This window comes from Acanthochromis polyacanthus, chromosome 1 (assembly GCF_021347895.1).
Source record: "Acanthochromis polyacanthus isolate Apoly-LR-REF ecotype Palm Island chromosome 1, KAUST_Apoly_ChrSc, whole genome shotgun sequence".
NCBI classification, from domain to species: Eukaryota; Metazoa; Chordata; class Actinopteri; family Pomacentridae; genus Acanthochromis; species Acanthochromis polyacanthus.
The window spans coordinates 45,148,013-45,174,393 of NC_067113.1; the positions used below are offsets into that span (position 1 = coordinate 45,148,013).

At 41.9% G+C, this 26,381-nt stretch overlaps 2 protein-coding genes across 2 annotated transcripts; one reads left to right on the forward strand and one right to left on the reverse strand.

Moving 5' to 3' along the window:
- Positions 1–1,836: 1,836 nt before the first annotated feature.
- On the reverse strand, positions 1,837–3,790 carry LOC127536732 (uncharacterized). The gene is made up of 2 exons (XM_051957936.1): positions 3,141–3,790; positions 1,837–2,852 (listed from the first exon to the last, which is right to left on the reverse strand). Exons 1-2 carry the CDS (start codon positions 3,645–3,647, stop codon positions 2,391–2,393), a joined length of 969 nt encoding a protein of 322 aa, XP_051813896.1. The 5' UTR covers positions 3,648–3,790; the 3' UTR covers positions 1,837–2,390.
- A 3,243-nt stretch (positions 3,791–7,033) lies between these two features.
- Positions 7,034–25,594, forward strand: yaf2 (YY1 associated factor 2). The gene is made up of 4 exons (XM_022222594.2): positions 7,034–7,199; positions 7,654–7,779; positions 19,885–20,040; positions 20,437–25,594. The coding sequence occupies exons 1-4, from the start codon at positions 7,174–7,176 to the stop codon at positions 20,687–20,689; spliced, it is 561 nt and encodes a 186-aa protein (XP_022078286.1). The 5' UTR covers positions 7,034–7,173; the 3' UTR covers positions 20,690–25,594.
- Positions 25,595–26,381: the final 787 nt, after the last annotated feature.

Consider the following 26,381-nt stretch of genomic DNA (forward strand, 5'->3'; position numbering starts at 1 on the left):
GTACAACTCAAGGTATATTACCTGAAGAATACAATGAAAACGGCAAAAAATGCAGCTGATTCCATAATACTTTGTTGTCTTTGACATGCTTAAGCTTCATTGTATTCCCAGGATATATAAGAAGCCATTTCATGTCATAAGCTAGCCTAGCCGCGCTAGACAATCCACGGCAACAAATTTAATTCTCTGCCAGGGTGGGTCTAGTTACCCTCCATAAGGCTCGAGGTTGAATGCTCCTAAAAATGGCCGGACCAATCACCATGAAGTGTAGAGTCAGAAGGTGGGCGTAACTAAGGCCATGTCCACACGTAGCAGGGTATCTTGCAAACGGTGGCTTTTTTCCTCCGTTTTGCCCTATCATCCACACGTCCCCGGGGATTTTTTTCATCAAAACCGAAGCTTTCTAAAAACTCCGGTCAAAGTGTGCTTTTGCGGATATCTCCGGAGCAGCGGAGTAGTGTGGACATCAATAACCGGAGTTTTAGGGTCCGCAGCCTCACCACCTGCGCGACAACAATGCGCTGACGTCATACACACGCGACTTTGTTTTCATGAGAAACAGCATGGATGCCTTAAAAAGTCTGCTGGTGATTGCCATTGTTCAGGCGCTTTTTACTTGTATCTTTTTGCAAGCTCAACTAATGCTTGCCGTGGAGAACCAAAGGCGAAGGAGCATATTAAGGTCTGCTCTCCTCCGCCAGACAACTATCATACGTCCAAGGCATATTTCTCGTGCACGACGCCGGTTTTGGGTCATGCCAGGACGCACTGCGAGCTGGTGGGAGAACTTTGAGATGGAAGTCGTCCTCCCGGAGGAATGGCGTAAAAACTTCCGCATGTCACGGGCCTCGCTTCTGTCTTTGTCGGAGCTTTTACGTCCTCACATTGAGGGGCAGACTACAGTCATGCGGTCACCTGTGGATGTTGTCAAAAAAGTGGCGTGCACGCTATATTATTTAGCGGACGAAGGAAGACTACGAAAAACCGCAAATGCGTTTGGTTTGTCAAAGCAAGTTGTCTCAAAGATCATCAGGGAGGTGTGCAAAGCTATAACCGAACACTTGGGACCTCTGTACATAAAGCTGCCAAAAACTGAAAGGGCAGTGCATTCACTTGTGGACAGTTTTGAACAAGTGCATGGCCTCCCTCAATGCCTCGGTGCCGTGGATGGTACACATGTGGGTTTAAAGCAACCATCATCCAATTCCACGGATTATATGAATAGGAAAGGACATCATTCATTGAACATTCAGGCTACTTGTGACTATAAATACTGCTTCATGGACGTGGTGGTAAAGTGGCCGGGAAGCGTTCACGACGCGCGTGTTTTCGCAAATTCGGCTATAAATGACTTCTTCAAAAGAGGAATAATCCCCCCTTGTCCAAAGCAAATTGTTGACAGCGAAGCACCTATCCCTGTTTACATTTTGGGAGATCCCGCCTATCCCTTACTGCCGTATTTAATGAAGGAATACGCAAATGGTGGGAGCACAGTACAGGAGCAGTATTTTGGACTTTCTTTATGCAGAGCGCGCATGGTTATCGAATGTGCCTTCGGACGATTAAAGGCGCGATTTGGAGCTTTGAAAAGACCAATGGACATCAATGTACATGAACTGCCTTTTGTTATCTATGCATGCTTTGTGCTGCATAATTACTGCGAGGCCTCTAAAGACTCAGTGGATGACAATCGTGTTACAGAAGCCATTCAGCATGATAAAGACAACCAGCCAGAATCAGAACCAGACATTAGATTAAACAGTTTAACCAACGAGGGAAAAAGGGTCAGAAGAGTTCTTACACAATATCTTGATCCATAAGAGACAATTACAGCAGTCGTGGATCAATGACTTTTTATTGCAAGAGTAAAAGTGCAGATAAAAAAAAAAAACAAACACTTTTGCATTTTTACTTTAAGGCATAAAGTAGTAGTACTAGTATTGGAAAGTTCTCAAGTGCCTCACATTTGTTCTTTGCTACTATGTCATTTCTGAGCTTAAGATATCTCCAATATTAAGCACCATTTTATACATTGTTCTGGTTAATGTTGAAACATTGCACCCAAAATGTATGTTCATATGTTTGCTGTATTTACTGCACATAGACATGTCTTCGCTTTTTTTATTCATCTTACTTGACAAAACATATTGTGCTTGTCACTGAACATGCAAAAGTGCAATATGCATCTCAAAATGAAAAAAGTACATCCAAAACCTTGAAAAATAAAGAGGCCTTCTGAATGACCTTAGTGCAAGTAATATGCAGTTCTTTTTTCTACATCAAACACCATTCATGTAAACAAATGACCTTAGAACACAAGTGCAAACTTATCTGTAAACAAATGATACATGTCCAAAAGGGACTGAACTTGAAAAACTGTAAAGACTTATTTAATCATCACTGAAAAGAGCTTGTGTGTATGAAAACCCTGTGAGCCCTGTGCTCTCTGCAGGAGTGCTGGTGGGGTTTGCTATATTATTTGGTGTTCCTCGGACAGAGGATGAGTTGTTTGTGAATGTGTGAAAGGCTTGATTTGTGTGGGTTGATTGCATAGATGGTGTGTGAGTGTAATATTGCCCTCTTCCTTCATAAGGCATGTAGTGGGAAGGTTGTGCAGAAGGAGGCTGCATGACTTGTCTTAAAAGAGAAAAACCCTCAGCAATGGATGTAGTGAGCATGTTCAGAGTGTTGGTCATTTTTGCAAAATTGTCCGCAGCTTGTTTTTCAGATGACTCTAACAAGTCCACCAGTTTTTTCTTGACTCGTTGATCCTCCTCTAATGCATGTAGCCACTGTGTCTCAGCAGGCAGCTTCCTCTTCAGACGGTCGTGCTTGTGTCCCCTCAGTTTAGCCTTTATAACAAAAGTAAAATAAAAAACATGACATTACAATTAAAAAATGCATTGCAAACAGTATCATTATACTGGGTTTAAATAATACAATGGCAATTACTATTCTATTTATCTTGGCACTGAAATATATCTGATGTTTACAGTGACAAAAAAAAAGTTATTAATAAAATTGCAATTTCTTTAAGTACTCTTGAGTCTCTCACTTATTCAGGTCACATATTTGTTATATAATTGCGCTGAATCATTTGCATTTATCGTTATACAATGTAAAATATTTTGAGTACATACCTCAAGCAGCTCTCGCCTTTGTTTGACCGCGGGTGCACTGCTCTCCTGCTCGGTGTCAGACGCAGCCTCACTCGGCTCCATGTTTGATGAGGACGATGTACTGGGCGAGGGAATAGAGTTGTCCAAGTCATTGGTTTCGATCCCAGAAGGCATTGTAGTTGTGGCGGGGGAGCCTCCCCATATCTGTTCACACAACTCAAAGTAAAGAAGAACGACTCTTCCAAATCCACTCTTGCGTCCATTATCCACTGCCTGTCGATATTTGTTTCTGATAGCCTTCATTTTCGTGGTGAGAGTAGCCCGCGTTATCTCCGCCCGCACATGAGGGAACTCCTTTGTGGTCTCCGCAGGATACTGCTCCAAAAACAAAGTCAATATGTCCACGTACTTGCTTTGACAAGATTCCCAGTCTATATTTTCCTGTGTCTTGTTAACTTTGTACTCCAAAACAGCGTTTAGAAGCAATTCCGACTCCTTGTCGGTCCAAACAAACGAGCCTGGCGCCATGTTTCATGTTTTGCGGAAGTGACAACAAGGACGGACGTTCACTCTGATTGGACAGGATTTGGCGTGCTACTGCCACCTAAAGGCTTGGCATGTTTGTGCATGTGCTTATAAACGCATATCTCCGGTTTGATATGGACGCGGATTTTTCCTATAAACGAGGTAGTGTGGACACAATTTTTTTTTTAGACGAAGGGGGGTAAATATTCGGTTTTAAAAAAGCCCTGCTACGTGTGGACAAGGCCTAAGTGACGACAGAGGCGTGACGATTCTGACCATTGATTCTGACAGAAACAACCGGAAACAACTAGCCTAGCCACGCTAGACAACTCACGGCAATGAATTCTCTACCAGGGTCGACGACAAAAACGACAACAGTCGTTGAGCTCCATTAGCACTGACTCTGAATAATCTTTCTGTTAACATGTCTGTAATATACTTGAGCTTCACCCATTGACTGTATAAATAAGGCTTCACCGAACTACCGCATCCTCTGATTTCTGGCGCTCCTATTCGTTGCGCTGATTGGTTGTATACCTACCCAATTGCTGCCGAGTGATTTGATAGACAACCTTTTAGCCCGCCTCCCTCCCTGTTGAGCATGCCTAGACCCTTGTGTCTTCAGAGCATGGGTCTAGCGCAGCTAGGCTAGTCATAAGCAGCACTGCACATGCAAAGGCCTAGAGTGGTTTCCTGCTTACATTCAAGCTGTAGCACAACTCAGAAGTTGTCAGCTCTCACATAATGCCTAAAACAAAATAATTATGTTAAGCTACAAAGGCAGCCATCTTGGCCCTGCTGGAAATTGGCATGAGTGAGAGACAGGAAGCAAATAAAAAAACTGAAGATCTCCAAGACAGCCGTTCATTACACCAAGAAAAAAAACAAGCCAAACCTGGTTCTATCAAACTGCTTGCTGGTCACAGCAGGAAACGTCTTTCTACATACCAGATGACCATGCACTCATCCGTTCCTGTGTCAGGAATCATCATCAGACCTTAAAAATGAGTGGGCACTGTCAAGAAATGTGACTTGTTCTGCAAGGACAGTTTGAAACAGACTCCTTGAAGCTGGTCTGAAGTCACACAGGACAGCAAGAAGCCCTTCATCAATGAAAGGCAGAGGAAAGGCCAGTTACTCTTTGCTGGGGATCACAAGGATTGACTGTTGATGACTGGTTAACGTCAGTGATGAATCCAATTTTCAGGTGATGCCCACTCCAGTCAACTTACTGGTTAGAAGGAAGCCTGGAGAAGCTACAAACCAGACTGTCTGCCCCTACAGTAAAACATGGGAATGGATCATTGACCATCTGGGATTGTTTGAGCCTGGGTGGAACGGCGCAAATGCAACTGTGTGAAGGGCCAATGAACCAGGCCACTCTTGAAAACAGTCTTCTTCCATCAGCTGGAAAACTCTTTCCTGCCCCCAGTGACTGGATTTTCCACAAAGACAATTCCCCTTGCTACACGGCAAGGTCAGTTGAAGCCTGGATGAAGAACCAGAACATTGGAACCATGTCTTGGCCTGCTTAATCACCAAATCTAAATCCAGTTGAAAACCTGTGGAAAATCAAAAGCAACATGGAGAACCACAAGCCCAAAACAAAGCAAATTAGTTTGAATTTGTGCAAAAGGAATGGGCTGCTGTGACAGCAGAACAATGTCAGAAGCTGGTGGAGAGCATGCCAAGACGCATGGCTGCAGTCATCAAAAACAATGGTTATGCAATCAAGTACTAACTCCTGTGTGTATCATATGACTAAAACAGACAGAAAAGAAAACATGGAATGTCTAAAAGTGCTGTTTTTGGCAGTACAATGTCGTAGCTATTGATGTAAGAAATTAAATGATTTTGGTTATCAAGAAAACCATGGGAAATGTCTGATATCAGCTCTTAAATTAAACTCTTATGAGCCATTTTTGTAGTTATCATTATATTTGGCCAAACAAATGTGCCTTTAGTGGTGCCAGGCATTAAAATGAACAAGAAATTGAAGAAAACAAGGGTGGGCTAATAGTTTTTTGCATGACTGTAGTCGAGCACAAGGTTTTGTATTTAAGTAACAAAAAACAAAAAATATTTTAGCATGATACACAAATAATGTAAGAATGTGTATGTATAATACACTTTCAAATAGAGCATTTATTACACATTTTACACAAAAAAGGCAGCAACGTTTGCCTCTTCTTTACAGATACATAACAATGAGTAAAACTGTAATGAGCAGCTCTTAATAATTTGACACTATGGAAATCCAAGAGCTACAGTCCTGCAGTTGGGTTCCCCCTGCAGTAAAACCCTTTCTACTGGAGCTAATGGAGAGATCCAGTTCGCTTGTCCTTGATCTAAAAGGTGTGGGAACCCCTGGCTGCCTCGTCTGCTCGCTTGGAAAATGTGGTTTTTTGATGCCCGCTTGCGTCAGCACGCAAATAAAGGCAGGGATTTCCCCGATGCTCAATGCGTCCGTGACATAAACTGCTTTGGGATTTCAGCAGTCTGCGCGGAAAATGCGAAAGATGCGGAGATTTGAAAGGATTCGCGGCACAGTGATCTGATTTGAGCGGCAGCACCACATACACAGACGCAGAACATTAGTTACTGTGGGTTTTGATACGTTCAAGTGCTGTCGGAAATTACAGTATATAGTTCATAACCAGGATGAGTGATAACTGCCCCAGGAAAATAGCATAAAAAAAATCGATTCGTTGCATTAAATGATGCCTTGAAATTAATTATCTATGCTTTCTTTAACGTTAGATGTGATTTTTAATTCCAGATTGTGCCAGTTACTGAAATCAGTAACTCATAAGAGGAGAAACCTGTGTCTAAAAATGACTGTATGTCATATTTTAAACCAAAGAGCTACCCTTTCTGTCTGGATTTTGATTGAGTAGTTATTTATTTTTATGATTATTTCTGTATTTATTCACTTATTTACATATTTTAATCTATTCAGTGGATGGCTTATTACTACACTTTGTATTTTATTTTACAGTTTAACAGTTTTTAAATTAATTTGGACGATATTTTATTTTTAGATATATTTTATTTTATTATTTGTTCATCTTATCTCATCCTCAGTTCCTCAATCTTTGTGTTCTTGAGTGATTTATAACATGTTTGCGTGGTAATCTTTGTATTTTATTGTGGTACATTTCATTTATATAACAAGTGTCGCATAAATAAAGTCTGGTTGATTGATTCATTGATTTAGAAGAAGACAAAGGTACAACCAAGTCGTATTTGTCGTGATAGCCTACTGATCTGGCTGTTCAGTTTCTGAACGCAGTCGTAGTTTTACAGAGTGTCCGTGAAAGCGGCATTGATTCATCAAGAGGAATGTCAGCCTCGGGAAGTAACCCGTCCTCTGATTGGTCGCGGACGAGCCACGTGACCATTTCCCAAGCGGAGTTTCCACGACAGCTGGAAGCCGAGCGGCACAGGCGCATCGCGTCTCTGCTGAAATTATTTGAAAATAGCCAGACTTCTGCTCGTCGCAGCACCTCCAGATAAACCCCGGTCTGGCATGGGCGACAAGAGGAGTCCCACAAGGTAAGGGCCGGATGTAGGTGCGAAATATTGTCGCTTTTAAAAGGGGGAAGAAGAAGAAGGAAAGGAGGAGGAGGAGGGGAGCGGACATCGGCGAGCGCTCGGCGGGGGGAGAGAAAAAAATTCTCCACGGTCTCTCCCTCTCTCTCGCTCTCTATGTATATATGTGTGTGTGTGTGTGTGTATTTGTATGTGTGCGCGTGGGAGAGAGGGGGGTTTGTGCGCGCGCGTCGGTGTTAAAATCTCATCGCCAATTACAGTGTCGGATCAGCGCGCGCTTGCAGATGATTTCCTAAATCCTGTAGGCTTCACCCAGATGTTTGCTATCGATAGCATTCGAGAGCTGAACTCGCTCTTCCCCCTCTTTCCTCCTCTTTTCTCATTTCTAAAATCTAATTCTCTTCTTTTTAATGTTTTGTTTTCACGTTTAATGTCTTTTTTATTGTTAATTTAAAAGGCCGAAGCGTCAACTGAAGCCCTCCTCCGACGAGGGGTTTTGGGACTGCAGCGTGTGCACGTACAAGAACACAGCGGAGGCTTTTAAGTGCATGATGTGTGATGTCAGGAAGGGGACATCAACAAGGTAAGGAAATGGATTTACATTTAGCTTTTGGTGGCTTTTTTGGACTCGAAAAATGGGGGGTTAGACTCACTATCACCCCCCTTTTTCTTTCATTTGAAAATGGATTAAGATGTTTGTTTATTTGTCACCTTCTTGTACACAAGTCAGACAGTAAGCAAACACACTACTTTTAGTTTTCTGCATTTTATCTGCATCCTCTAAGCAGTGCGTTAGTCTCCATGTTCTTGATGTTGACAGTGACCTCAGTGAAATGAGGAAGAGGGATGGCTCCCTTTTTAAACATCCATCTGGTTGCCCCGGAGATATTTGTAAGAGACAGGGGCAGCACTGGGAGCTCGATGCCTCTTATAGCTATGCACATGACCTCGAATACAGGTACTCAAGCATACAAATACACAGCAGGAAGGTGGGCACACACACACACACACACACACACACACACTAAAGCACACTGCACGTCCTCTGTGCCTGTGGCTGATATTTCCCCTGACATCAGTGATTTGAGGCAGGAAATGACTGTTATTCCTGAGTGGCAGTCATTATCAGGAGGAAAACACAACAAAAAGAAAAAAAGGGGGCGACGGAGAGGAAGTGTAGCTGCCTGTAGGAAACAGCGTGTGTTGTTGTTGCAAGATCTCCATCTTTAAAGCCAATTATCTGCATTAACTTTTTGATTCAACCACACCAACAATGGATCAGTGCAGTTGTCGGCTTTGATGCTTTTGCAGAATTGTGGTGCTTTTTTGTGCACTTGTGTTTGTTTCTTTGTGTGTGTGTCTGTGTGTGTGTGGGAGGGCTAGTTGTGAAAAGAGGTTGTCAGAGCAGCTGCCAGACAGACAGCCATAGCTCATTACTATGCAACAGCTTAATCAGCCTGCTGTCATCAGACGCACACACACACACACACACATACAGATGCACTCAACATGCAAATTTTACACATGACTGCATACATATTTGTACACAAACGCGCACACAAACACACGGGCATAATCACACTCAAGTGCGCGGCGGGTGCTCGCAGAGAGATTGAGGAGCAGGCGTGCTTTTATCACTGGGTCCAGCTTATTTTAGCCGAGCGTTGATTGTTGAGGACACTTTAGTGTGTTTCTGTAAAAACAAGCGGCGTGCAGCTTTGCCAAGAACCTGTCTGAATCCTCATGTCACCAAAAGCAGTAGCATCCTTTGTCTTCCCCATCTGGACGTCTTTTTTTTTTTTTTTTTCCTGGGAGAAGTTGGCCGGGACACAAGAGAGAAAATTCCTCACTTGTCCCCTGATACTCTGAGACAAATTTAGAAAGTGTCCATGTAAAGGTCTTACTTAATGTTAATAACCTTCTGCTGTCCTAACTGCAGTGCCGCAGAAGTGCGTTTTCTCGCAGAAGGCCACACGTGAACCAAAACATGGACTAACACTGCAGCAAAATGGCCACACAGGTGGTCGCAGCTGTTAATGACCAAACACAACAGACAAGTGGATTTCTCAGCGAGCAAGCCGAAGGTGCTAAAGGGCAAACAACATGCAGAATATAAATGCGGCGCACAGCAAATTCCCTCACTGGTTGCTAAACAAGCATGACTGAGCTATTGCTGTGCAGTAATGAATTAATGTTTCACGTGGGGATGGAGCGTCCAGTGGGGAGAGGAAGTGTCCAGCAGCCTGAAGGTCACAGCCGACGTGGGCTCTGTGGAAGTGGCTTAAATCAGCTTATCATACTTTAAGAGCAGTAACTTAGCACATAAAATGTCACTTGGCCCGGGAGGATCTGTGTCTTTTTTGGCAAGCACTGGAGAACATTTTAGAATGAGGTAGAGAAATAATTTAGGGTGAGGAGTCTTTGCATGTAGATAGCCGTCAAGCAGATAAAGATAAATGTTTTATGAAGGCAAGCTTTAGCGGATCTCACGGCCTGACGTGGAGAGATGATCTACTGCGGAGGCCCAAAGCCGGCAGGCTGATTGAAAGCCCGCTGTTGAGGCGGTGAGTTTGACTGCAGACAGGGATACATCAGCAGAATTGGAGTCGCTTATCGGAGGAGGTAGAGTAAATGGAAGCGCGAGACAGTTTGACAAAGTGGGAACCGGCTGATGTTCTACAAATTCTGTCAGCAGCTCGGGAAATGGTATTTCTAGGAAGTCAAGTTTGAAGAAACAAAAGTGGGACCTGTGTTTGTAAAGCACAAACTGAAAGCTTCGTTTTAATATTCTCTCTATGTCGCCATTTCTAGAAAAAAAAACTGTCTTGCTGCAAACCTGATGCAGTCATTTACGCAGATTAATATGGAAAAATAAGGTTGCTCTTCTACTGCGTGCTGCTAGCTTAAAGTATTTAATTAAAGCAGTCTTCGAGGAGCTTTGGGATCACAGCACATCATGCAGTCTCATTACTTTAAGACTTTGCGGAGAAAAGTGGGAGAGACATTTTATCTTCCTGCAACTCTTTGGGCTCAGTCCCAGCCTTTGAAAACAGGCGTGATAGATGATAAAAGTCACTGTGTAGAGGATGTTTGATAAGTGAAGTGCAAGGTCATGCGTTTGATTCCTACATTAGCTTAAATACTCAGCCTTAAGCAAGGCACTAAAGGTCTCCCAGTGCACCCATTAGGACTTGTCCTGGATTAGAGTGTCATCTTAATGCCTTAAGTATACAATGAATGGTGAGACATGTTTCAGAGTGTTTGGAGTAGAAGCTTAAAATCATGTCGTGAAGTGCTGCTGACAGCTGTTGAACCTAAACATAGTGCTTAGCCAAATTGTACTGAGTATAATAGAGCAGTGTGTGACCTTCTCTGGTGTCTGAACCACCTGCATCTGTTCACTGAGCTGAGCTCTGACAAGTCAGACCCACCAGGGAAACGCTCGGCGTTCAGAAGCCTGTTTGGCAGCATTATATTTCTGCAGGTCAGGACAGTGAGCTCGATCATGTTCCTATTAGTTCTCGCTTGTTTGTGTTCATCCTCGCTCTACCTTTATCTCTGAAAGATTGGTGTTTGCCTTCTTTCTGTCTCTCCCTTTCTGCATCTCCCTCTGTATCTCTGCTCAGGGATTGAACTTAACCCAGGGCGTCTCTCTGTGACAGGATGACTGATGTGCTGGCTTCGTCAGCTCCACCTAAACAAGCACAAGCCATTCTGGCTGGCTGGGAACCTGTCAGCATTCGGCTGTTTAGATGTTGTTTTATCATCCTCCGCAAAAGCTCACCCTCACAGTTCATGTGCAGTCCACACAGTAGAAACTGGGCTGTAATTGTACAGTTGGCTCAGCTGCAATCGGTTGGCCCGGTGTAAAAATGTAGCTTTCGGTATGACTAGTTTAGAATTTTTCCTGGAGGGATCTAGCATGTTGTAGCGTAAAGATACATTTGAAAAACACAACGAAAGAACAGTGAAAATGCAAGATAATATGCATGCTAGCTATTAGTCTAACAGTTAATTTCTTCATGGACCATTTATTTCAGGAAACAACTATGAAAAATGCCCATCAGTTTCAGAAAGTTCAACCTTCAAATGTCTTGTTTTGTCTCACAAACACTCCAGAACCCTAAATACAGAGTTTACAATGATGCAGAAGAAAGAAAACACAATTTTCTGTATCCAACTGCTCAACACATTATTTCAGCTTCACTTAAAGAAATAAAAACAGTATTCTGCTGCAGATATTGGTTATGACATTTTTGACACATCTGCACAAAACTCCGTGCATCTAGCCGGTGATTACTCTCAGCCGATATCCATTATAAACATAAGATAATGATCAACCCGCTGGGCCTGTCTGGTTATATAAAACAGGGATTGTGAGTCACAAGTCCTGAGAGTTGCGCACAGTGGATGTTGGGTCAAAATCACTTTTGAATGCAAAAAGGAATTAAAATGTTATTTATCTTGCAAAACAGCTGCATGGATAAAAATGAGCGCAACTGCAATGGAATAATAATTTTAAATGTATAAATTATACATAAAAAGTGCTTCCTGAGGAAAAATGTATCTATTTGAAATGCACAGAACAAAATGTGAATTAGCTTTTATTTATATATTATTTCTTCGCCTGGGTGCATATTTATACTTGCAAGAGTTGAATACTTTATTGAAGAGTTAGGCGATAAAACCAGATACCCAATCATTATGTCTCCATTAAGCATATATTAGCGTGCGAGGTAGCTTAAGGTCTCCATGTTGTAAAGTCTTTTTGTTTCTTCATATCAGAAGCAGACTGGTTCTTTAAGCTGCCAAAGTGTGAAGAGAAAGAACCACACAACCAGTGTTTACCCCCATTTGGCCACTATTGTCATTTCCATCATGCATTTCCCACTCTGATTACACAAAACAGCTGCAGCTAATAGAGAGCAACACCTCCCTTTAAGTTGCTGATAATGAAGTAGCTGGGTTGTCATTGCTCTGCGACACCTTTGGTGTGTAACTTTGAGTCACGTCTTCTCAGGAAAGTCTTACGAAACGCATCAAGGCGTCCTTGCTGTGTGTGTTTTTTGATTTAGAAAAAATACTAGGGCGATTGTGTCAGGTGAGATCATCAGAACAGGTAACTACAAGCTGGTATTCATAGAAAAAACTGAGCTGCAGCAATAGTGATTGATGCAAATTGTGATTTTTGATTGGTTGCACGCATGTCAAGCAGACTACAGATCGGTAATCAATGTCTTGTCATCCCCTTTAAATGATTGCATCCTCTAATAAGCGACACAGTTGGCTCAGTTTGTGTGGGTTACTGGTATTAACGTGCACATAGCATATGAACACTGAGCGCACACCACGGACAATGGAGCTGGCTGTTATCACGTCACTGTGGCTCAAGATTATGGCTACGTGATAAGCCTGTAATTACTGCAGCGACACTGATGCGTGACATACTGCTCCGTGTGTGCATGCGTGTTTGTGTTTGTGCAGGCAGGCGCTTTGTGTGAGGGGAGAATGTAGCATAGTGTGGCTAGCGGGCTGGAGAAGGTGTCATAAACCACAGGACATGGAGAGCCATCTGTCTCTCCGTTCTACACAAACACGCGCAGACACACACACACTCGGACACAGTGTGTGTAATGTACAGGCAGGGAAAGACATTAATCATCGGGTTGGAGGAGCTCCCAGGAGCAGCATACAACCTGCTGATAGAAAATCTGACACACACACACACACACACCGCTCACACACACCTACACATGGATTGAGGGTGTTCAACAGGGCATAAAATAAGCTATTTCACAATGATCTTACAATCATCACAGAACAGTGAGATGAGATTTGTTTATAGCAGCACGCTCTGGTGCTTATTTGCAGTCCATCAGCTGTCCTGTGGGCTGTTTGCTCATCACACAATGTACCCGATAAATGATAGCAAGCAGTCCAAACATCTGCAGAATTCTGTACTGATATGATTTGGATGCCGCTCATTTACCAGTGCAACTTTAAAAAGGAAATGGCCGGAATGAATTGCCAGAGCTGTTCTGTCATGACTAGAGAGGCCCTTTTGAACCCTGAAATTCCAAGACCATGAATCCTGTGAAGCATTTCAAAGCAAGACACGTGTTCCAGAACCTACATTAGTCTCTCCTATCTGTATAGACCCTTATGCTCTGTCACAGTTCAGTTTAATTGTGGACATCTCGCCCCAAATCAGGCTAAATTTGAGCAGTTTCTTTCTTTTGTGTGGAGATAAAATAGCAATCAGTTCATGCATATGTTGGTTGAAAACATTGGCTTTGTGGTTTCAGTTTCTTAGATATATTTCTTAAATTTCTGTCTTTTATTGTCTTACTTTAGAGGCAGCGAAGTGTCTTTGGGTTTTGTTTGATCAAAATCCTCAAGGGAAGAAATGATTAATCGAGCAAATCCTCACACAATAAGTCAATGAAAATAGTTACCTTAAACGACACCACAAATGTCCTGTCACAAGCTGAAAACTGGCCATTTTTTTCCAACTGTAAATTATAATTCAGTATGTAAATTATGTCATTCTGTTGTCTTGCTTAACCAACACGTTCTGCATTTAAGAACGGTCTGGCTGAACTGTTCTGCTGTCGAAGGGGGAAAAATTGTAAGTTTTTGCATTTCTTTAAACCAGTCGTTTTGAGTGGAGCTGAGCAAAGGATGTGGCTTCGTGGTTTCTCAAAATAAGTTGTTTTGGTGGAACATTTGTATGCTGGGAACTGTGGTCAAACCGGCTAATTAACTGAAAAAAATCTAGCAGGGCTGCGTTACTGCACAATCCAAATCATTAGCAAAACTTGAGATTTTTAGTTTGACACGTAGCCTGGAAGTTGTTGTTGCCGTTTTTCATAGTGAAGTGGATTTTGAAAACATGCAGGCTGTGGCAGGGGAGGAGAAAGCTGCGTGAAATGCATGGCCAATGGCAGGCTGATACTCACAGCTTACATTTTGTGAGTCAGACTGGTCTTTATGTAACGATAGCAAACTGAATATCTTTGTATTTTGAACTGGTCAAACATCTGAAAATGTAACCTTTGTATTTAGGAGATGATAACACTATTAAGTATAATTTTAGGAAAAACTATGAACTCAAAAAATAGTTCAAACATATGCTTGCAGTGTCAAATCTGTCATCCATCCATCCATTCTCTATACACCGCTTAATCGTCATTAGGGTTTCAGGGAGGCTGGGGTCTGTCCCAGCTGATAGGGCAAAGGCAGGGGACACCCTGGACAGGTCGTCAGTCTGTCACAGGGCTACACATAGAGACAAACAAGTGCACTCACATTCACACCTACGTGCAATTTAGAAACCCCAATTAACATCAGCATATTTTTGGACTGTGGGAGGAAGCTGCAGTACCCAGGGAAAACCCACACATGCACAGGGAGAACATGCAAACTCCATGCAGAAAGATCCCAGGCCGGAACGCAAACCAGGGACCTTCTAGCTGCAAGGCAACAGTGCTAACCATCGAGCCACTGTGAAGCCCCAAATCACAGAATATGGAGTTGAAAAATCTAAATTTAAATGATGTGGAGTCACAGCAAGCAGTGCAGAGGATCAGCTGTTTGTCCACCACGGCAGCAAAGTAACAGCCTCGTAATTTAAATGTCTGTCGAATCTGTTACATATGAACATTTTACTGTGCAGCTCTTGGCACGTTAAATTTTTTATCTGTTTTTCAAAGCACAGGCCAACAGAGGGAGAGCTTGAGGTCAGCGGGTGCATCAGAAGGAGGGAGGAGGAGTGCAAATGGGCAGAGAAGTGAGATAGCGATAGACGACATGTGTGCATGTGTGCATGTGTGTGTGTTTATGACATATTTGAGAAGGGGTCAGCCAGAGTTCCCCTGTCAGTGAAATGTGTGTTTGTGAGGGAGCAGTGGCAGCATTTGTGTTTTTCTAGCCTCCACGTTCTGCAGGATGAGGCACGTTTGACTTTAACTTGCGATTAAACTGTAAAATTGTGAGCTGGTGCGGTTGTGAGTGAGAATTATGCTCGTTTAGTTTAATCAAATGTAAGAGGGACGATGGTGCGGTGTCTTGCTCTTATGCTGTGGAAATTTAACAAGGATCATATGATCATAGTTAATGAAATTCAGGCAGAATTGAGCTGGAAGGAAACCTGTGAAAAAGGAGTGAGTGACTGCAAAAAAGAGACTTTATTATAAACCAATAAATTGGCTGTGTAGAGCAGTTATGCTCTTTAAATGTTTTCCTGATGGCATTCTGCAAATTGAAAAAATAAAGGCATTGTGATTAATATCCATTATTTCCTTTTTCTCCCCTTTCAAGGAAATAGAATTCTGTGTGTTTAAGCCGTCCTCGTAACGTCCTAATTTCCCAGTGTGGGACTCCATTAGCTGTTGTAGAATGGACGCCGTGAGTGGAGCAAATATCGACTGGAACAACTGTTCCAACACGGAGTATTAATGTCAGAAAGAATAGGCCGTTACATTAGGCGCAGAAATTCTTTTTGGAATCAATAGACACACACTCAGCGTCCAAAGGGAGGCCAGTAGTGAAAGCCTAAGTGCTAAGATAAACACCATTTGATTGGGTTAACAGAGGCAGCTCTGTTTAGACCTGCTGCTTTGTCTCTCCATAATATTAGGTTGTCTGTCTCCTCTTTCGCCCCCAGGTTATTGGGCTGGCTCTATTAGTGAAAATCAACTTCACTGTAATACGTGGAGGAAGATTGGGTGTACAAAATATGTTGATAGTTGACCCTGTTTGCAGGAAAAGATCATTTTTAGCCTCAGTTTTAACAGCTATAACTAGCACTTATGTGCTTCATTAATGACACATTAGTAATTCATTTGTTACAGTAAATAATCCAACAATGATATCCTTAACTACATTCATCCAGCACAAACCAAAAGGAGCTTACGGTTTGTCCTCAGGGCAGGATGGTCGATTCTTTGGTCGCCGTTTTGTGTCTCACTAGATTTAGACCACCAGACACTGCTAAGTTACTTAGAGGAGGATTGAGGTAAATGATGTCAAGGAGAGCAGCAAATTACTCGAATTGAGAACAGAGGACTTTGAGAGGCCTCTGCCTTTATTTGAAAAGGTGTCAGCAGTTCCGCAGCATCTTGCTGACAAGACAGACATATTAGAGGATCTCTACATCTCCTCCTTATCAGACAGTTATGTAGGCCAAGAGACCCATTTGCATTTCACTCTACCCTTGCTAGCATCACTGCAAGTACTGTGAAGGCAGTGATAACTCAGGGAAAAAAAGTCTCTGGGAAATACTCTTTGAAGCTGGGCCCCAATTTAGGTCATCCCAGAATTGTTAAACAACAGCTTTGCCCTTAGAACAAGACAGCAGGCCAGCAGCTTCCCTTCATGCATTCCCTCTTAGAAAATGAGGGAGAAGCCTCTAAATTAAACTAAATAGGCCACCAAGGTTCATTTTGGCAAAAAATGTGTTTCAGTGCGCCACAACACTTGTCCCAGGTGCTCAAACTAATTCTGTGGATGGATTCTGTTAAGTTCAGCACACTGTGTACTTGTACTGTGTTACACTTTTATAATTACATCAGCAAAGTGGGCATTTTTCATGTAGCATCTGGGAACCAATGTTTTGTAATTGCAATACTTCTGAAAGGGTTCACACACAGGTTAGAACACTTGAAGCTATGGTACAGGTTTGTAGTATGAGCTTAAGTACGGTGCTTAGCATAAATTCTGAGATATATTTCGCAAGGTACCGAGATGGTACCCGTTTTTGACATCCAAGTGGCCTTTGTTCAAAGGATCTAATGTGAAAATCATAAAAAGCTGGTAGAGCGAGACTGGCTGAATTATGAAACATGTTTTCAGTGTTAATTTTTTAGCTCCAATTACAAATATTGCTAAACAGGCCTGAGAAAACACTGTGTTCTCATTATGCCCTCGTGCTTCATCTGCTCATTGCCGTGTGTGTGTGTCTGCATGCGGCACATTTACGCACACATGCAGCCATGTGCATGTGCGTAAATGCACCTCAGGGGATGTGTCGTCTGGTGAACGCATATGTTTATTAAAGCATGCATACATCTCCACGTAGACCCGCTGTTGATTTGCATGCAACTTTTAGCTCAGTTTCTGCATGCCGTGGTGCGCTTTGGTGCATTCATACATGTAACTGTGTCTGTGTGCGCATGCAAAATAAGGCACTAGATGTGTAGACTGTTTCAACAGATGGCCTTTTCAACATACTCGCCTCTCATCTAGAGCTCTTGCCAGCCCCAAAACACACATACACACTCACACACGGAGTCCTGCACAGAAATTCGATCACAGCTCACTGTTGCCAAAGCAGTTGCATAATGCATCATTTTTGAGACAGCAGACACTCATGAAGGATGAAGATGTGACTGTGAGGAGGAACATTTGGTTAACTGTTCCACTGTATTGCATATCGGGTCTATGTTTAGCAGTTTGTGAAGCCTGTGTATGGGATTGTGTCATCAGGCTTTTTGTCTGTCATCAGGAACAGTCTAGAGGTTAATTATTCTGTTGCAAGCCCTAAAACAATAGCAGCCAGTTCTTAAATAGCCATAATGACAAGTATGATTATACCCTAACACAAGCCACAAACACAACTGACAGTAACCTTGGATCGGAAGCTATTGAGGGACAATCGGCTTGAATGCTTGTCGAGTAAAGAAGTGGCAGGTGACACCATTTATGGCTGTCTACACCCTCCAGTGGGAGTTAAATGGAACATGGACTGCAGTACTCGGAAAATGGACTTTCCAAATTTGGGAGGAAAGAGGAACACATCTTGGGAGTGCTGTTTAATAAAAATGGTGACATACTGTCGTTTAGGTCAAGGCCGGCATCACCTTTCTGTGTTTATAGAGCATCACCGTTCTTAGTTTTATGGATCTCAAGCCCCTTGTTTTGGAAAAGCATACAAGCAGAAAACGACATGTACTAGGGGTGTAATGGTGCTGAAAATTCATAGTTTGCAATTTGTCTCGGTTTTAGAATTATGATTAGGTTCGACAGAATGCATAACTCCATCAAAAAAATTAATTCTTGAAAAAATGTAAATAATGTGAAGTGCCCAGCTGGTCATAGTTCTTGCTATAAATGTTAATGTAGATGCTGCATATAGTCAATCAGAAAACACTGAGCTGTTTACAAATAAAAAAATCAGTTTAGGCTTTACAGAGAGTATTCATTTTGCCGTTGTTGGGCGTGAATTTTATAAAAACCTTTCAACATGTTTTTCAGGTGGTCTGAGAGGAAACTAGACTTCTGTACCTCCTCAGGCTTTAGAAAATCGAACCCATGATGTGAGGCTTTAGCCAATCACAGGTCTGGGAAGATTATACTGGCTGTTTTACAAATGAAAAATGTGCTTGCATGCCTCAGATGCCTGGAGTCTTGTTGGAAAAGTTGATATTCCAGCATTAGCAACTGGAGCCTGCACTGCAAACAACCCCCCCAAGAAGGGAGCACAGCCTTGTCAAAGAGAATCTGTCAATAGATGCGATAAAACACGTCAATATCAGTGAAACATTTCAGAGATGGAGAGAACTTGGCAATTGTAACATCCTCAAGTTGCATTCCAAGCTTGCCGTTCTTCTCATGTACCAACAAGCTGCTGCCATCTTTAGAATAAAGGCTTTACAGGCCCGCATGATGCTGAGAACACAGGACCATCCTGTAGTTTTCATAGAATTTAAGCTATTTAACAGCTCTGGGATCACAATCACAGCTGATATGATTGAAATAAATGACTAAAAGGCATGGTTATAGGAACATTGTGAAGTTAGTGTTGCGTGCATGTGTGAAGCACATGCATATGCCTGTATTCAACTGCTTGGGAGGGTTGCAGGCAGAAGGCTGTGTTTTCAAATTGTGGTGATTATATGTTCATATACTTAGTCCAGTTTTCCCAGAGTTTTGCCAAATGCAGCTTTAAAACAAGCACATTATGTTCATAAGAACTTAAATTAACCGTTAAAACCAGCAATTTCAGCTTAAAAACTGCTCAAAGCCATGCTGCCTTTCACTCTTTGCGAAGAGAACACGGCTGTGTTTAAAAATCGGAATTGTCAGTGACTACAGTGACTTTGGGTTTGATGAATTGACCCATATAGTGTGAGCACAGTACAGACTCTGGCTGCACAGGAACACTGATTAAAACTCAAACTCAGTGTGTAATGTGAGTTAACACATCCTATATGTGTAACTGAACACAAGCATATACACAGTATTAGACGGCCAGTAAGTTCATATCAAACTGAGCTGTAAGGGACAAAAACATCCACTGTTGCACCCTTAATACACACCCATTACGTATTCACACTTGTACTTCCTATTGCAGCTTTGCATTCACCAACACAAAGCTTATCTTGTCAGTGTTCACCCTGTGAGTGCTAAAACAAGCCCATACAGGTGTATTGCATATCTCGCAGATGGCTGAATCCTGGGTTTCATTCTGAATGCACTCCGAACGCGTTGCCACTTGCTGCCAGTGTTAAGAACACTTCAGCAGCACCGTCCTAACCAGCACTGGCAGTGATTATTGGCTCTTGATTACGGTGGTGCGCTAGCAAGAAGCCATGTGTTCACTGTGATTTCTCTCTCATTAATCTGCCACACTCTCCCTCTCCCTCTTTATGTCTCTCTTCGCCCTCCAATCCTCCTCTCCGCCGATCAGGAAGCCTCGTCCCGTCTCCCAGCTCGTCTCTCAGCAGCAGGTAACGCAGCAGTTCGTGTTACCCTCGCAGCCCAAAAAGGAAAAGAAGGAGCGAGTAGAGAGGGAGAAGAGCGACAGAGAGCCAGCGCTCAAGAAGAACAGTCACAAGAAGATGAGGTAAACAAGCTGACACCAGGTTGAGGGATCAACAGGAATCGGATATTACAGGGATGCATGAAACAACACTAGGAAATATAGATGCTGTTTGTATTGCCACCTGGAGTTAGGCTGTCATATTTCATAAAGCACTTCAAGTGGAAAGAGAGGGAAACACCAGAACTATATTTCAAAGCACCAGCAGGGAGATTTTCAGTGTCATTGCAATGAAAAGATGCTTTTCACTTTGGGTAAATTGAATTCAAGATATTATTTTACATTTGTTTGATGCAGCTACAGGGCTGATTACTTCAAAATCTCATGCAGGATTTTACAAACCTATTTTGTATCCTGAAAACAACCAACTCTAATCTTCAAATCTTTTCATTTTTACTTTTTTTTCTGTCCACTCATCAGGCCCAGATTAAAAAACATCGACCGGAGCAGCGCCCAGCACCTAGAGGTGACGGTTGGGGATCTGACAGTCATCATAACGGACTTTAAGGAGAAGGCCAAGCCCTCGTCCACCTCGGCCACTTCCTCCAGCTCCACGTCGTCGGCCGACCACCACAGAGAGAACGGCTCCAGCTCAGAAAACACAGAGAAGGGCCTTTCCTGCTCCTCCTCACCCCGAGGAGAGGGGAGTTCGGTCAATGGAGAGTCCCACTGAGTGAAAACCTCCTCGCCCGGTCTCCACCTACATCACATCTGCAAGTCCACAGGTCACTAGTGGAGCATCCTGCCTCTACTTTAGAGCTGCACAACAATGACTAAAAACTTGTAATTTTTGGCTTTTTCTTTTGGAGATATCAGTTTCAGTAGGAATTTTGACTAATCAGATTTGGCGAGTTTAATCAGTTGAAAGATTTTCCACAGCAGTGGACTAAGAAAGCAATATTAAACACATTTTTTCTGTAGAAACCTTTTAATTATTTTGAATTGGATTTTTTTTGTGTAATCAAAAGGATGCTGCACAATGTCCAAAGCTCGCTGCTAGAATATTTACTCAGACAGCTTTATTCTCATGAGGAACTTCTTCAGAGTTTTGGACAAACTTTGGACAGAGTGCTGGATCCTCTTGCTTTATGATTTCCACCAGATGCACCAAGTCTTCATGAATCATCTTTTTTTCCAGCAATACTTTTGTTGAGTGAAATGTGCAGCCCTACTCTTACCGTTATCATCAGTGGCCGGCAGAGTGACCTGTTCTTCCCCCATGTGGAATTTTCTGCCTCTGTCTGGAATCTTTATGTGCTATAAACCTGAACCACCTGTTTGCTCAGTGTCCCCGCAATGAACCTGCAACCTGACAGCAAACCTTCACTCCTGATCTCGATACTCTAAGCTTTTGCTCCCAGACTGCCTCTGCTGTAGAGTGACTGTTTTTGGAACAGCATAGCGACTGTACTCCTCCAGGCACCATTTGAGTGCTTTTGCATAATGTTCGGAGCAGACTGGTTAGTGAAAATGTGACTGTTATGTTCCTGTACAGGCACCTGTCAGGAAAGCATGTTGTGATTTTAAAGGAAAATCCTGGTGTCACCGTTTGTTGAGTTTGTGCCACAGTGGGCTAAGTTGCAGATACATTCATTTACTTTGCAGATTTGGCTGTGATTATTTTGTGCAGTAACTATCCCGAACTTGTATTGAGTTGTTTCTTTTGAGGAAGAATCCCATTAATTAATGATTTTACAGAGCATTATTGTTAGCTGTATGTAGGTTTTAAGCTCATCATCAACCACCCATTGTCCAAATGACAGAAGATTGATGCTGTTTGATGCTAGCTAAATGCAAATCAAATCATAGGTAGATGAATGGATACAAAATTCGACCAGAAGCACCAATCTAAGGTAAAGCTTCTGCTAGTATACAACAATCAACCACAACATTAAAACCGCTTTAATAATATTTTATAGGTCGACCTTGTGCCACAGTATGAACTCCCCAAAATGTCAAAAGATGTCCGGTGGTATCAGACCTTGGCATCAGATCCTTTCAGTCCTGGAAATTGTAATTTTGGACCTCCATGAAATCATACATACTTTACAGCACATTTTCAGAGTGATTTTGAAGGTCAAGTCAATCCCATGACGTGTTTCTCAAACCATTCCTGGAGAGTTTTTGCAGTGCGACTGGAAGCAACATCCCACCGAAAGAGGCCGCTGCCGTCAGGGAATACCCTTGCAGTGAAGGGGTGTACATGGTTTGCAACAATGTTTAGGGTGGCGTCAAAGAAACATCGACATCAGTGCCAGAACCCAAGGTTTCCCAGCAGAATGTTGCCCAGAACATCACACTGCCTCTGCCATTTTGCCTTCTTCCCATTTTGCACTTGTTACCACCTCCATAGTCCAGTTCTTTACTCCCTACACACATCAGTGACCGTTGCAGGTTCACTGGTTGTCCTTTCTTGAACCATTCTTAGAGTAAACTAACCACTGCATACCAGGAACACCACAAGGCCTGCTGTTTTGGGGATGTTCTGTCCCAGTTGTCCAACCATCACAATATGGCCAACTTTACCTGCTTCCAACACGCCAGCTTCAAGAACTGACTGTTGCCTCACCGGTCACTGTTTTTTGAAGTTGTGACTGACTGGTGTATGTGTGCTCGATGCATACATTGCCACTACACTAACCTTAAACCAGCAACATATCACAAATCTTTTCTGCCCCCTGCTTTTTTAGAATCACTTTATGGAGCTTTAAAATATACTCAAACTTGTAATGCATTGCAGTCTTGGTCAACCTTTATTTGTCGCATTACAACTACATGAAGTAGACAAACAGTATTACTAATCACTGCCGTCCTTCATGATAATTCCATTACATTATATTTGACATGCTTTTATTGTCTTGAACAAGAGCCAGGTTTTTCCACAGCAAAGCTTCAGACATTTAAAAACAAATTGCACAATGCCTGAGGAAATATGGAAAGTGGTAACGAGGCTGCAGTTATAAATGACACCAGTATTTTCCTTTTTAATCTGTGCTGCACAGACAGGGCTGCACCTGTCGGTTGTCTCAGCGGAAAACCGAAGGGTGCCGATACTCCTCTGCACCCGCCTCTTTGGATACAGCCCCGGAAACAGAGTTGACTTCTGGACACGCACTTTTACGAGCTGCATAGGTGACGTCTCGCAGCGTGATGGACTTCAGAAACTGACGTAGCAAAAATGGCAGACCTTTTAGAGCATACTAAACTCCCAGCAGAACAACTATAGATCAACCTTACTACACAATAACTTATAAAAACCTGTAGAATAAGTACAGATTAAATAGATATTTCTAAAATATTGTACTACAATGTTTTGACGTGGTTGTATTATCCATCATACAAGTGTTATTGTCGAGATTTTTACTTACATTTTAGCACACATCCTGAAAACTGTCATGGCATGATAATATTACGGTCTTGGTATATTGTGGGACAGCCGATGTCTCTTAGTTTGTTAGTATTGTTTAATGTGTCGGAGACGTACTCTCTCAGGTTCACCACTCTAGCTGGGACTAGGTGTGTGAACTCGGGAAGAACTGTTGGGACAAATGTTTGCTATTTGTGGCGATTACGGAAAGACACTTAAAATGTGTTAGTGTCACTTATTAATATAGGTTTTTTTTTTTTGCTTTGCCATGCTCATTTGTTTTAAAATGTGTGAACTTGTTTATTACATGTCTGAATAAGAAAATTACAAAATTCAAACTGAAAAAAAATGTTTTGTCGATGATCAGTTGCTTTCTCTGTAACACATGTTCTCTTATTCTTGCATTTTTTCAGCTGGTTGTTGGTAGAGTGCCTATAGTTGTTGGCAGGTTTTAGCTCCATCTGGTGAGTAACTCAGTAACTGCTGCTGTCTGCAGCATTGTGTGTCTGCAGTGGAGGCGGCTGCAGTTTCAGGACCACATCTTGAGGACCCTCGTTTGTCACGATAGCGCCACCTACTGAATTGGATGATAAGTGTTCAACTTTTGATTTTGAAAGGTTTGTTCCACCCAAACGCACCCTTCTATCAGTTTCTGGTTTTAAAGGTTTATTCCACCCAAAATACTCATTTCTGTCTACGTATGAAGACACTATTTGGGTGGATTATACCTTTTAAGCTGAGTTGTGGTTTTGAAAGTTTATTCCACCTGAAGTACATTTTCTGTTCGAGTACTCATAGTTTTAAAGGTTAATTTCATCCCCCATTCAATTTTTTTAAACAGTTTTACAAATGTAGATTATTATTCACCCAAAATACTACTTTCTGTTCGGGCACTTTTAAATGTATGTCTTTATTCTGCTCAAATGGTGCTTTTCAACAAAGAGTTATAGTTTAAAAGGTTTATTCCCCCAAATACTACATTTTGTCCAAGTATTTATTAGTTCTAAAATAATAATTGGGTGACACAAACCTTTAAGAGTATGACTTGTGATTTTCAACCCAAGATACTCATTTGTCTCATTTTTACACACCAAGAGTACTTCTTACTACCAACTTGTAGTTTTAAGTATTTTTCCACTCAAAATACTACTTTCTGCCGAAGTACTTACAGTTTAAAAGTTTGTTCCCCCAAACAGTACTTTGTAACTAATGATTTTCGATTTTAAAAATTTATTCCACCCAATTTCTACTCTCTGTCCAGTGAAATATAGTTTTAATGGTTGATTCCACCCAAATAATACTTGGTAACCACTCATTTACAAGTTTAAAGGTTTATTCCAGCCAAAAGTGTCTACATTTTAGTTGTTTGCCAGTATCTGTTGAAAATGTACCTTTTTGGAGTAACCAAAATGAAAATGGAGCCTCCTCTAATGCAAACACATACGAATCACTGTCTTCCTCCAAATATATTCAGATTTAAGGTTCATTTTACCATTTATACATTATCATCCTGCACTTTTAACTTAATAGTTGTGTTATCCCACATAATAGTGATCCATACAGGCTTATACAAGTTGTGATGCTGACTGTCACCTATAGAGACCAATTAATTCAACCCCATGTCAGCTCACTACACTGGTTTTCCCACACCTAATGAAAACGCAATCTCAGTTTAGGTCTGTTTGTAAGATGCAGCCACCTCAACAAAAACGACTAGTCACTTAAAGCCGCAGTGAATGGGCCTTTTCAGAGGTGAAACCCATTGAGTGGTGCTGCAGACAGAGGCTGACGGGGGCACTGGGGGGAGTGGGAGTGGAATCAACTTTGAGTTTCGCTCCCACCCTTCCCCCATCGAGGGTCTCGACCTCCTGCTTCTGTTGCAGGAGCTGCATCAGGATCAATGGATAAAGACGAGATCCGCAAGTGAGATGCTGCCGCTTTCAAAATAAAAGCCTGAATAATGGTGGAGGGAAAATGTGTAAAAGCAGCACGATGTGCGTGCAGCACAAGAGGCCGCGGTTTTAAAGAACCGCACTTATAGGTCCATTGCTTTTCAAAAAATTTGAATTAGGTGTTTGACTTGAAATATTTATTCCACCCAAAATACCAATGTAAACAGTACTTTGTTAATAAAAAAGTTGTAGTTTTAAAAGTTTGTTCCACCCAAATTGTACTTTCTGTCAAAATTAAATAGTTTAAGGTTTATTGCAATGCCTTGAGTCTATTGTAGTTTGTTACTCACACTCTAGCAAGGTTTGCTGTTCAACTGCACACATCACAACAGTTTTAATGTTTAAACCAATCAGTCAACAGTCACACGAATTGTTGCTCATCTCATTCAGAAATGTTGTCCTTGCTTCATTAAATGCTCATCCCATAATCATCCAGTTCAGAACAAAGGTCAGAGAAATGTGATTCGGCAACTGCGGTACTGAAAATGCAGCTTTCTGTGCTGCAGACACATGTGCCTCATCCATAGAGATGATGGACTAAATTAGGGTAAAGTAAGCAACTAAGACTAGAAAAGTAATTAGAAAATTGTTAAGAAAGAAGTCAACATTACAAGTCAGTTTACATCCCATACATCCAGGGAATTGATTGTGGATACACTCAAAAAACATTTATTTTAAATATCTGATTCGTATTAAAGGTGAAAAATCCAAACTGTCATAGTATGTCATTTCTGTTCCTCAGTCACTGACAACAAGACAGTATTCGGAAATGTACACAGTTTCAGTTGTGTAAAGTATGGGAAACAAATATGGATTTAAAGTGTTTTATGAGACCACATCAGTTTTCATAATCCCACATCGAGGAAATTTGCTGTGTCATAGCAAAAGGGACAGTGCAAAAGCATAGGGACATCAGTAGAAACATACATAAGTACTGCTGATACAGTACAAATGCATCTATATGTAAAATGTCAAGATATTGCACAGATTCATCTGACTGTGGAAAACGTTAATATTGCATAGGGCTTTTTTATATTTAGAAAAAC